Source organism: Cariama cristata, unplaced genomic scaffold (assembly GCF_000690535.1).
Source record: "Cariama cristata isolate BGI_N322 unplaced genomic scaffold, ASM69053v1 scaffold19785, whole genome shotgun sequence".
NCBI lineage: Eukaryota > Metazoa > Chordata > Aves > Cariamiformes > Cariamidae > Cariama > Cariama cristata.
In genome coordinates this window covers 4,292-17,687 of record NW_009618374.1, presented here as the reverse complement: position 1 = coordinate 17,687, position 13,396 = coordinate 4,292, and the positions used below count along the sequence as shown (strand labels likewise).

Genomic DNA, 13,396 nt, shown 5'->3' with positions numbered 1-13,396 from the left:
GAACCACTCTTTGATGGCCCATTCAAATTAGATGCAAAGAAAATTATCAAAACAATCTCTGAGAACTGGACTGAGGCCACCAAGGACCACTGGAACCTCTGGGTTGTTATCCAGAGATTGATTAGAGCGTTTCAAAATCTTAACATGGGATAGAACAGAGACAATTCAGCAGCGAAGCCCTCCTGTCTGATCTAGTTTTTCTCAGCCTTTGCTTTCTTAGATTTTATCTACACATACCAACACGGTCTGAATTTGTCTGTGCATGCATGCTCCTTCTAGCTGGACTAACAGAAGATAGGGAGGCTATCTTTTATCTCTTCAGTCTAACCCCAGAGGTAAAGTATCATTAGTGGACCTTCCTTTAGCTAACCTGAAGCACCTATATTGCCACTGCTGCTGCTTTGAACTTTGTGATATCCTTCCAAGGACTGCAAAAAGGTAAGGAATCAGATGATCTTCTGGCTCTTATTACTGAGTTTCATCTGGTATGGCATTTAACTGTTATGACTCCTAGAGTCAGCCTCTGATCGGTTTGTATTTGGAATAGTATCCAGGAAATATTGTCTAACATCCAGTCCCGTATATGCTGTGGATGAAAATGGGCTTCCAGCTACTTGGAGAGAGAGCTCGTGACTTGCCTCCAAAAAGCTGGATTTCCAGTCCAAGAAAGCATTTCTGTAAAGCCAACCAATCAGTGAAGGTTCAAGTAAATCACATTTCCAAGAAACAGCGGATGAGGAGCAGAATCAAAAATGAAGGCACAAAATCTCCTTCCAAATTCTACAGCAATATTCCTAAATATTACCTGCAGTATCAGAGAGGGAGATCTTCCAGTAGTGGAGTCTTAAAATATCATTAAAAAATCAATACCCAAATAGCTTTGATCAATGCCTTAGAAACTCTCAGCAGCATTCCCTGTTTCCACTCAAAGTCAGCAGTGAGCAGGGCCAGGGAAAGGTCCTTCCTGTGAAGCACGGCTCTAGGGGTCAAGAAAGGACACTGCAATATAACGGGTTCCTTTGGTGGTTGGAAGACCTTCATGATAGTGAGTCAGGCGTCCTGGATGCATAAGGGTCCACCCTTTCCGTGGAGCTCGAATGGAGCAATTGTAGCGCAGGAACCGGCAGCCTCCTCCCTGACAGAAACAAAACAAGACACATCAGCTTGGTAAAAGCAAGTCAGGGAAAGGGGCTCTGACTTCTCCTGGCAGCCCTTCTGAAAACGTGAGAAGGTGCTTGGGGAATCTCCCATGTTCTGATGCATTCAAAAATCTTCTTTCTACCCTAGCCCGTCATTGCAATCCTTAAGAGTGAAGAAGCCAGATATGGACAAGGGCAGGGCTTTCAGCTGCCTGGACTGCTCAAGAGGCTGCACTGCATTCTTGACACACTGGCACACACTTACCTCATAGTCTATTCCAACTCGGTTCAAAGCAATATTAATGGTAAAGGTGGACGCGTCATGATGGGGCATTAAAGAGGGCTGCTCATCAGGTTTGTAGCGAACTACAAAGGCTAGCTCAAACTGAGCCTGCAGGAGAGAAGAACAAAGTGCACATCTGTTATGGGGCTATAGTAGTCCATGGCTACTGAGCTGCAGAGCAGGGTGTAATATTTAAATTGCATCCCATTGCTAAGAAAGAAAGGCAACAATAAGGCAGGAGAATGTCATTGAAAAATTACATATTTCCTGATGCATATACTTATATCATACTCCAGGGTCAGTTCCTCCATACTGGGAAAAAGTATGCATATTGCTAGAGGATTCTAGCAGTCTTTGCACAAAGTTGCAACTAGCGGAGGTGCTGAGCTGACCATGAGTTTCTATGCTAAGGTATACATACCTTGGTATAGTATCCTGGGTACAGTTTCTCTGTGATGGGTGCAATATAGTCCAGCAGAAACTTATACCATTCTCTTTCAAAGCCAATTTGGTTCATGTGTATGTCAATAGTTGGGACGTTCTCATATCCTCCTTGTATTCTGCTGTCCTGAAACAGAATCATGAAAATATCCATAAGGATGGGAACCTTGGACTTCAGGAATGAAAAGCACTTGATTCTGGTAACTACAAATAAATACGACTTTTTTTTAATCCGAATTTCCATTATGGAAAACTCATTTCAAAAAACAATTAAAACCTAAGGTAAACAGTATTACCATCAGAAGGGCTGAACACTGTAGCTTCAGAGGACATTAAAGAAGACTCAGAAAAATTAATTCACATTTAAGAACAGGGGCAAAATCACAGAGTTAATCAGGAGCAAAGTTAAGAGTATTGCCTCCAGTTTCCTGGTTTAACTGTGCGATCTAATGCCTTCCTACAAGAGGCACTGCTGCCACCAAATATGCATGGATAAGGGTGTGACCAAGAAATGAAAAAGCTCCTGCTTTTTCTTACCGTGTTGTCACCTGTGGACCACTGGCCATAATGTTCCATTTCTTCCACCAGCTCATCACAGGCAGTGTCAGTGAATATGGGGAACCAGTACACATCTGGGCAGGGCTGCAGAAAGTAGGCAGGTGAGAATAGCAGAAACAAGGACAGGTGCTTGAGGCAAAAGGAATAAAACTAAACTGACCGTAGACTGGGTCAGTTTAAGTGGAAAGTAATTAAAATACTGAGGGTATAAATTTGTCCTCTGATTTATGTACCCCACTTCCACTTAAGAGAGCTGGAGATGTACTTCTACAAGAATGATTTGGCTCTAAAAATACTTTCAAGGTCATGTTTCCTCTGGATTTGAAAGACTGCAAGGTTGTGCTGAACTGCTTATTCCTGAGAACGACAATAGAGATGATAGAAGCACTGTCGTGATGCTAGTCTCCTATTCTGATGGACAGGAGCAATGTTTTCTTACCATTTCTACCAATTTCCCTTTCAGAGCCGCTGTGTAGTTTTCATGGATGTACTTTTCTCTCCAGTCCTGCAGTTAAAAGATAAGCAAATCAGTAATTTCTGTGGGGCCTGGTTAGAAAGGCAATGAAAGGCCAGGTGCTCATGCAGCAGTATTTCACAGGCTTTGAAGTTCCAGATGTCATGAATCACAGAAACACTCTCTCTTTATATTCTGTGGCTACGCTCCTCATCCCACCTGAGAGACATCATTATTACAAAGCCTGGACCTTCCTTATTGGTGAAGCTAGTCACGAAATCTTCACATGCCACATTGCTAACCCTGCTGAGCATGCAGGTTATCTCACCTGAGGATTGCTGAATATTTGCCAGAGGTCATTGTGGAGGTGAGTTGTCTGATAATTCTCCAGGGACAGTATGTGTCCAAACTGATGCCGATTTGTCAGGTACATAAAGACTCCCTGCAGGACAGAGAGAAACAATCAAGTTTTGTTTCCAGGCCTCACATTTCTGTGAGCCACTATGAAATATAAGCACTGGACAGTTCCTCAGTGATGATGGCTCTGCCCAAGCGGTTCATCTACTCATTCTTTCTCCTGTGGACTTTCAGTTTAATTTCTACCCTGGATATGAGTAACACTGAAAGGTTATTGCCAGAGCCAGTAATTCTGTGCCTCTCGTCAGCCAGGGCTGTGAGCAGAGCAGAGCAGCTGCTGTGAGATCAGGTTCTTCCTTCTTACCCTATCAACCCCATTTAGAACAGCCCTGAATAGGCCCAAGAACAAAAATGTTATCCACATTTAGTGATCCCTGACTCTGTGTGGTTTCACAGCAAGATAGAAATCCCACACTGTTCCAAGCCTGCACAGTATTGAATAATGCCAGTTCATCCTGTCCCATGCCCCAGCAGAGCTGAATGCCTTGAAACTACTTAATCTTGTCACCTCCACCCTGGCATGCAGTTTTCCCCTGCCAGCCTCTCTCTCCTCAACTGACCTGATTCCGAACATTGTGACAGAAAGCCATGTCAGCATCCAGCTTCCCACTGTGGAAGAGATCTCCCTGGTCAAGCTCCGATCGCAGAGCCTTCGCTTTAACCATGTAAACACTGCTGATGTAGGGAACATTCCAAAGCCCGCTGAAACATAGGGGTAGGAGAGTAAGACTTGAAATACCACTAAGTCACCATCCCTGGAGGTATTTAAAAGATGTGTAGATGTGGTGCTTAGTGGCATGGTTTAGTGGTGGACTTGGCAGCGCTAGGTTAATGGTTGGACTTGATGATCTTAAAGGTCTTTTCCAACTTAAATGATTCTATGATTGTAGGACAGAAACTGCCATACTTGACGGGATGGCAGGCAGCACGGCAGTATCAGCCAGACTTGCCTAAATGTGCCAACTCAGAATAGCAGGGAGAAACCATACCCATAGGGATTCTCATTCCAGGAAAAATCACTTATATTGCCCAGAGCTTAAGCTGCACAAATGCTAGTCCACTGTGAAAGCAATTAACTGCTACTGTGTGTTTTTGCTAGGGACGTAATTAATGGCTTGAATCTCTTCCCAGAGAGATCAACATATTTTTTTTCCAGTGATTTAAAAGACCTGAACCAGCCAAAAGTGCATAAGCTGATTTCCAGCATTTATCACACGTACAATGGCCTACAAAAAAAAAAAAAAAAAAAAAAAAGAGGGCCCCTCAAGAATGGACCAGCAATTATATTTCGTGAATCTTCCATTCAAGTATCACCTGGTATTTTATGAAGACTATCTGATAAAGATTAAACAGCACTTTACAGGCTTTTAAGCATCACACTAACTATAATTCACAGGTGGGAAAGCATGACATGAGCAAGATAAAGTGATTTCAGCAGAGTCAGGACTCTCAAACCCTTACTCTGATCATAAGAAAGTCTACCCAAAGTATGTTATCATCTCTGCTCAGGGGAGAACATAGAGCAGCTTCCAAATGGGAGTAGAGACTTCTTTTCCTTTTCTATACACAAAGACAGTTGTGCTCTCTGGTTCTTTGACATTAGCTAGTTTGATGATAATGTGCTGCAGCAAGCTTTACTTTTGAGGGATTATATCAGTAAGAAGTTCTCTTTGCATACTCACACTCTCCGCCTTTGAACAATATCCACATAATCTTCTGAGCGGGCATAGTATCCATCAGGGCTCAGCGCTCCCCAGAAATTTGACCACAACTTCTCATGACGGCTTACCAGCGGGGCAATCACCAGTCTGTGAGCACAAAAGAAAAGGGAATTGCAGGATAGGATGTTACCACAAGAAGAAAAGGAAAATATTTACAAACCACAGGACTGTAAGAGTTAGATTCTCCCTCACTTACTGAGTTGCTGATTCTGTTAACTCTGTTGGAATAAAATTCCACATAAGAAAGGGCAAATATGGTCACAATCTCCCATCTAACTGCACCCTGCAGCAGGTCTCTCAGAATCTGATTTGGTCTAGCGACTATATAAAGACAAAACTAGGGATGATTTACATCCACTGCCTAAAATCCAGGGATTACAACTACAGTAAAAAAAGACCAAATAAGAGGTGTTTGTCAAACATTCCATTTCTGACACAGTTCTCCTACTGCCTTACACATCTCAGTGATGAAAGAGCTCACTGTATTCCCTGTGTGAAAGATGACCAGTAAGGATTGCTCAGACCAAAGAACTCACTTGTTCTGTTCAATCAGGATCCTTAGAGTCTCTGTGTTCTTCAGAACTATCTCAGCATCCAGGCTAAAGTAATAGTCACAGTCAGGATCCTTTCTGCACAAATCCCTATAGCCAGAGAACAGAAAAGTCACACCAAATCCTCCTAAAACAGAGCAAGACAAGGGACAGAATACCAGGAATTCCTTCACCTTGTAGTCTAAAGGTCTTCTGTGTGCTCAGAAAAGTTCAGTTTAATGTAACAACCCAGAGGGCTATAACAGTACAAGCATCAGATTCAGTATCCAATAGCAGACACTGAGACACAGCCACAATCACATTTAGCAAACTGTTTCCTCAGCTCAAACTGAAGAGGTTCTCATTTACAGTTGGCCCAAATCAAGACCTGTGCTCAAACTCGCACCTCCTGATCACAGACATGAAGATATTCTACCACTGGCTCTTAGTTTTACTACTACATTCCTCCTCATCAGAGATACAGGTTCATATTCTTTGTGATATATGACTGGGCATATAGACTGCTTGATGAGGGTGGGAGGTACAGGGCTACCCTTCTAACAGAGCAAAGGACCAGTGAGAACTTCGTTTCTGAAATTGGAGAAAGGCAGCTGGTATTAAAGCTGAGGTTTTTTTCCAATATGTAACAGGCATGGCGAGTTAATGCTAGGAAAACTGAAAGAAAAAGGTAACTGAAAGAAGAGAAGCATCCACTTGACAGTGATGATCCTCAGAAAAAAACAGTCTGCCTTAGTTTGGACACAGGCTGACTCTGCTAGCCATCACCTATGGCCTCTTCACTTACATGCCCAAGTTACGTGCCTCTGCATTCTCCACCTCATCATCTGGTCCAATCACTTTGATGGCGAGATATTCTTTGCCATGCTCTTTAACAAAAGATTCCACCTGCATCAAGTGATGTTGCTCCTATGCCAAAGGAAAAATAAGGAAAAACAGGTAAGATGGGCTCACCCCAGGCTGCTCAGCCTCCTGTTCTTGAAAATGCCAAACCAGATGAGTAACAGCTCTTCCCACTTCCACATCGTTACAGCTGGATGGAGCTATCTTATAGGTGCCATTGCACCTATAAGTACTGGGATTCCAGAGCCTGCAAGTCTAGTCAAAGGTTACAAAGGTGCCTAGAGTACAGGAGGAGGTATACATTTTCCCCGTATTTGCTAAGACCATCACAGGCCAACTTTACTTACATGGTTGTGAATGAAGAGCTGGATTCGTTGCTTTGGGTAATGAAGGTTACGAAGCCGCAAGAAAAACTGGGAGAGAAACGGGGTGGGCTGCTCAATGAAAATGCCGATCAGAATCATTGGCAATGCCTCATCCTACATTCAGTGAGAAGAGGAGAAAAGTGGTGGCTCATGTACCACATCAGACACATAAGATCCCACTGTAATTATAAGACTTGTCTTGAGAGCTTTGAATAGGCGTCAGCCTTACCTTAAACGCTGTGAGGCTTCGCAGACCTTCATCACACACAGTGCAGCCAGTCTCAAATGTCCATATTTGAGGAATGTAGTTTCCCAGGTAGTTAAGCTGCAGCTGCAAAAGGCAATTTGCCATGTTACGCATTACAGGGCAGGGGAGTTTCTTTTCATCCACCCCCAGTGTAAGATCACGTTTCATCAGAACTTCATTTACCTTCTTCCTTGACTAAAGAATCTGAAAAGCATGACAGCCTGAGCGTCCAATTACATTCTTTGAACCAGACCCATCTTGCTGCTATGGACCTGGACCACTTACCGTTTCTTAAATACAAACGCACACAGGGAAAGTCAATATATGGGAAGACAGTAAGCTGATACACTTGAGCCTAAAGGGTCACTTTGCAACAAATACATACCAAATCTTTCTCTTAGGACACCCACTTACCTTGGTGGGTCCATTTCCATGAATCACCACAGGCAGAGTGTCATATAACAAGTTTCTTGCTCTCACCCGTGAGTTTTCAAACTTCAGAACTACCTCATCTGGAAATGACATTGCCATCATGTTATCAGAGGAAGGCTTTTATTAATAATTAGCCAGACAATGCCTCATTTCTACTGAACAACCGCTGAAAGATGAAAACATGGACGTGGATACCCATGCACAAGTAGTTTAAGGGCTACAGACTCTATCCAGAAAGGAGAAAATATGTTCAGAATGATCCCGTGAGGTAACAGGAGGATGGCTGGGAACTTGGACAAAGAATGCAGCTTGCTGGGCTGGCAAATATGCCTTCTACTGGGAACTGGCAGAAGCCACACTGAAACAGTCTTTCAAAACTGGCATTGACAAATTGTGCAGTGAGAAACAGCTATTGATGGCCAGGGAGGACTCAGCCCCTTCTCAACTAAGCATTCTATGCCCCTGCTGTCTCTCTTTTTCACCCCTGACAAAAGTCCACCCTCCTAGCAGAGATCATCCAAGATGTCTCCTCAACACAACCACACAAAATCCTTTGGAAAACAGACAGCTTCAAGCTCCAGTCTATCACTGTTATAATGAGCACAGAAGCCAAAAACTAGACTGCCATTATCATTTTTTACCTGACTGGAATGAAGATGGAGTGGTGCAAGACTATAAACTGAAAACATTAGGCAGTAGTGTCAGGAGAGTAAGTGAATTACTCTTGCCAGGACTAGCAAAATCAATCAATCAGCAGGTCAGGTCAGAAGCCTGGTATGGTCAGCGAGTGCTCAGAGGCAGTATCTGGCTGTATCTCACCTTCTGTGGCATTCCAGGCACAGTTCTGAAGCAGAAAGACAGGCAAGCCCTAGGCAAAGTTGTGTGTTATTACTTGCACTGAAAGTCCCTCCCAGTTTCAATCCCCAAGGCTAATGCAATCTGACATGCTCGGAGATCAAAGTGCAAGGAGGTGTAAGATGGAAAACCTGACCTGCATTCCCCCAAGTGAAGAGGGAATTGCAATGGGAACCTAGTTGGTCACAGTGAGATTGCAAATAAATTCCAGAACTCTGGCAGAGGCTTTTTACTGAAGCTTATCCTGCAGGGACCGGAATTTCTGAAATTTAATCCCTTCAGACACAACTTTATTTCTGGTGTCAGCACGCAGTTGCATTCCAAGGAGAAATGAGCTTCCTTCTTCCATCTCACCTAATGCTCCATTTAGGTTTTGGAAGATCCGGCTTCTTTGGTCTAGACTGATGTTGATACTTTCCTTTAAAAGAACAAGATAAATAACCTTAATTAGAACACAAGTGGGCATCCATTCTTTACATGTGAGAGACCCTATGCTGAGTGAAGATATATCACATTCCTATAATCATTTCCACACTCTCCAAGCTCTGAAGCCTAGAATGCTCCCAGCTAATCCTCATTTTCACTTGAATCTGGGACAATTTGCCATTTTCTAAAACAATGTAAACATATTATATTAGGCAAACCATGCAAATGAACATCTTAAAGCTGCTGTGGGTGTGCCAATAATAATAATATGCAGCATATTAATGAAGTAGACTTGCAGCACAGTCATACAAAACCCACATATAATATGCAGGAATTCCAAGATAGCAAAAACATCTGCTGCAAAGACAGTTTCTTGCCATCTGTCCACAGGGCAAGCGTTACCCTGAGTGTTGCCCCAGGTACCAGTGTCAAACCAGAACACAGTAAGGGTGCAAGGCCAGCTTGTGCAATCTTTGTTTTTATCCCCTGCCACAGGCCACACTCCGACTGGATTTTTGTCAGACTAAAATCCAGTTCTGACTTAACAGACCTCAGTGTCCCTCCAGGCACCTACTAAGATTGATTTCTGGAAAGGACAGCAGGGTGCTAACATCCGCTGTCTGAATGCCAAGTCAGTGGAATTACTCAGCCTTTGTGTGGCACGGGGCCAGAATTGCAGATGAGAACATTAAAGGAACCGTTCACGTTAAAATATCACAGGCCATATTCAGATTTGGGGAAGTAAAAAAGTGCAGTTGTTCTGAATATTTTACCAGCCCTGCTGGTAAAAAAGTTCAGCTCCTTCTCTAATCAGTCTGAAAGCAGTTTCCTATTTGTAGTGTTTCCTCTTGACTTTACTGTTACAGTTTGCCTTCCTAGTTCCCATGCATTTGTGGTGACACTCTCAGGGACAGACTGCACTGCATAATGCTGGATTGGGCAAGGACAACAGAAGCAGAATCACCCTGTGGGCTGGATGATTCAGCCATGCACCACACGGTGCTGGAACGGCAATGCTGCTTCCAGAGTCCATTCCAGGCTTCTGTATGATGTTATGTGGCATGCTGCATAGGCTGACGCAGATTTTGTCAGTCAGGATCTGGAGGTGTTTGCTGAAGACAGTGGCAGCCTCTTTGTTCCAGCAGGGCTACCCACTGCGATGCCTACAGTCCCTGTCCTGTGGCACAACAGTGGTTAAAAGGCTGTGAACCTTTGTCCCTTTCATCACCTCAATTTATTCAGGCCTCATCTGCCCCTTTACCTAAAATGTACTTTAGTGCTAGGTTGGCTATCCCTAAGTCAGCACTACACTCTGCAGGGAAGATATACACTTGGAGCCTGGGTTTCACATCCCCTGCAAGGAGACTGGTTAGTTCTGCCACACTCAGTAGGTTTAAACAGCACATACAGATACTGGTATAAGTTCCCAGTACGACTTGTTTTAAGACATCCATCTTCCCGTTCACATTTAAAGCTTAAAGATAAAAACTGCTAATAACAGAATAAGGGGGTAGTGGCTACAATGCAAATTTTCAGAAAGGAAATGGGTAACTAGACATACTACTGGCCTTTTCGATGTAAGGATGCCAGAGCAGTAATTAAGAGTCGATATATATGTGATTAACTTCTTTTACTGTCAACAGGGATACTGCAGAGACGATTAACAGCGATGCTCTCAGATAACTCCTCCTAATCCTAAAATCTAAGTACACCTACTCTTTTTTCTGGATCCAAGAAGATATTCGTGTAGAAGAGCTGGTCACTGTCATCATCCTGTCCTTTCCACTCCTCCACAAGCTTCTTCAGGTTTGGAGCAAAACCTATGAAGCCTGTGGGAATAAATATGAAGAGGTGTTTCAACCCAGACAACCAAAAATGGAAAGTACTCCTTTATACACGTACTCTCACTTCTTTCACACAACGTCTCACTCCACCCTGTGTTGCTGCAGCGATACACCAGCTTTCAGCAAAGGCATGTATAGACCATACCTCCCAACACGGCATGACACCAGGATCAAACCTGTAATCTTCAGTATCAGAAAACCTCAGATACCCACATCCTGAACACCAAGTCTCACTGAAAAGGGAGAAGGGGTAGGGAGCAGGTTCCTATCCTCTACAGGCCATTCATAGCTATGTCCCCTCCTGCAGGTAGAAGACACGAGCACTGTTAATCTTTCCATTACAGCCAGTTATGCACAGGGCTTCAGTTTGCACCATCTTCTATAAAGATGCTTTCCACACTTGGTCCCTTGCTACTTCTCCCAAAGGCCTTCTAACAGGAGGAAAAAGCTGAGAGAGGCTCTCAGCTGAAAGAAGGTTTTCCATCTTACCTCCAGAACCCAGGAAGCGCTTTCCATCTCGCACCTGAGGGTACTTGGCTTCCAACTTTCTGTCAGGATAGATGTAGTTCTCTGCTGAGAAGACCACCTTGCTCTTCGCTTGTCTGAACTTCCTCAGCAGTTCGGCGGGGCCCGAAGCAAAGAGTACATCATAGCTAAAGACAGGCGAGAAAGGGATAGAAAGGGAGTCAGAAAACATGTCAGCGTGAAAAGTTCCTAGAAATAGCTCATTCTTTAGGAATCCATTTCTTCTAGTTCTGCTTCACAGTATTACATTTTTTGTCATAATTATTGCTAATTAAAGTGCAATCTTATTCATAGAGTGGAAGATGTTACTTTCCACTGCAGAAGATTCCACACTGCCTTGGGGCAACTTATGCCCATTCTAATTTTTACAAAGTTTTCACTGATGATAAAAACAAATCTTCCAAGCTGCAAAACATGCTGATCTCTTCTTGCTTTTCCCCCATTAGGAACTGCGAAGCCCCAGTGCCCTCACTGTTCATAATAACTTTTTACTTCTTGGAGGAAGAATTACTCTGCCATTTCTTTCTAGATGAAAGAAACCCACAGGTCATGGGTTTTACGTCTTTTGGCATCCTGCCACTCCCCACTGAGCTCCCCGCAAATCTTCAGGAGGAACGTATACTGGACACTAGTCACTGGATGCTGCACTCCAGCTGCTATCTCTTCAATATTGGGTAGAGCTGAGTAATTCCCAGGTGACGCTCCCAGAATGAGACCTGTATTTTCTGCAAGACGACTTGCATACTTCAAATGCATTTTGGCGAGCGAAAACGTTGCTCATTCTAGAGATGAATCATTCCCAACTTCTCTAAACACACGTAGACACTCAGAGCTGCAAAAAATGATCTCCCTGCCATGGGAGCTAGAGACAGATACAGGGATCCCAGCCCAGCCTGTTGCTGGGCATATGAAAAGACACTGAGACTTCAAACCATCCTTTTCCCTCTTCACCTTTCTCTGGCAGACTAATTCTTGGCTCTCAGGATTGTGTTGCAGCCTGCCTCACCTTATAAAACAAATAATTCTGGTAAGAAAGGACTGCCTAGATCCACAGAAATTGTCTGCTCATTCTCTGCAGATAGAGGCAGCCAAATTCCACCCTGGCAGAAACAGGTATAATGCTATCTACTTTATGCAAGAGCTGGAATCAGCCTATTCTGATCAGACCTTCCCAGCTGCCACGGATGCAGCTCTGAGCAACTCTCAGGCAACTACAGAGAATTCGGGGCTGTGCGGGGGGCGGGGGGGGAAGAGGAGGACGTCTGGATACACCTTCCAAAAGCAATAAAAGCAATCTACTTCACAGATAATTTCTTCTTAGTAAGAACCTGTCCAAACAGCCTTATGATTCAGTGCATGGTAAATACTTTCCAACCCATTACCTTTCTACAAAAAGGATGATCAAGTCTTCTTTATCCGCATACTGCTTCAAAGCTGATTTCAAAAGACGGACCTTCTGCCCACCTCCTGCTGGCTTCTTGTCATCTCCACCCTGCCATTCCTCATCCAGCCCCAGCACCTAAAGAACAACAGGCACAGGGTCTACTGGTCAGGACTTGCAGGAAGACCAAAACCCACAGCCTTACTAGTCCTGATAACTCCCAGTGCAAATCAGAACAAAAAGAACCAGCATCGGGACAGATGGACCAGGTATATGCGCCACCCTTTGAACCATTCTCTGGGATGGACAGAGTAACGCGTAGCACAGCAACAGAGCACTCTCAGCCACAGGGACAGGAGCATACCCTGTACGGTGTGTTTTGGCATTGCAATGGAAAAGTGCCATGGGGCTCCCTTGAGCAGGAGTTACAGATCTCATCTCAAGTCAACACTCAGGACAGAATAAGAGCGTGCTGCAGAAGCACCCCAGTCACAGTATTTTTCAGTCAGATGAGCAGATGTGCCCTCTCTTCAGCTTTTATTTAATCACTTTGTGGCCAAGTCTTATCCATTCCACACTTCAAAATTCCCTTTGACCAACCACCACCGAGGCTGCAATCACCTGGACTTTGTAGTTGAAGAATTGGGCTGATCTTCTAAAGCGTTGGAATCCCTCAGTCTGTTTGGTGGCAACCGTAAGAACCAGCAGGTTTTCTGCATGCAGGAAAAAGCACAAGAGACACATTCAACTTGCATTGTTTTCACAACCAGCCGTTCCATATACCCAACGAAGAGACTTTACTATCAAATGCTGAGGCAAGGTCAGGATCAATAGTCTTAAAGGTACTTGACAGATTTGACAAAGGGAAGTCAAAATCCAACCACTGAGAAGCAAAGTGACTTTCCCAGTACATTCTT

General features: G+C 43.9%; 1 protein-coding gene across 1 annotated transcript; it reads right to left on the bottom strand.

Moving 5' to 3' along the window:
- Positions 1-330: 330 nt before the first annotated feature.
- On the bottom strand, positions 331-13,192 carry PLOD1 (procollagen-lysine, 2-oxoglutarate 5-dioxygenase 1; the record flags this gene model as incomplete). The annotated part of the gene is made up of 18 exons (XM_009700844.1): positions 331-1,135; positions 1,405-1,530; positions 1,844-1,990; positions 2,401-2,505; positions 2,861-2,926; positions 3,204-3,317; positions 3,853-3,994; positions 4,975-5,100; positions 5,550-5,654; positions 6,349-6,470; positions 6,752-6,883; positions 6,999-7,100; positions 7,431-7,528; positions 8,658-8,721; positions 10,446-10,558; positions 11,063-11,226; positions 12,481-12,617; positions 13,101-13,192. Coding segments are annotated over 18 exons (2,111 nt in total), but the record flags the coding sequence as incomplete, so codon positions are not given.
- Positions 13,193-13,396: the final 204 nt, after the last annotated feature.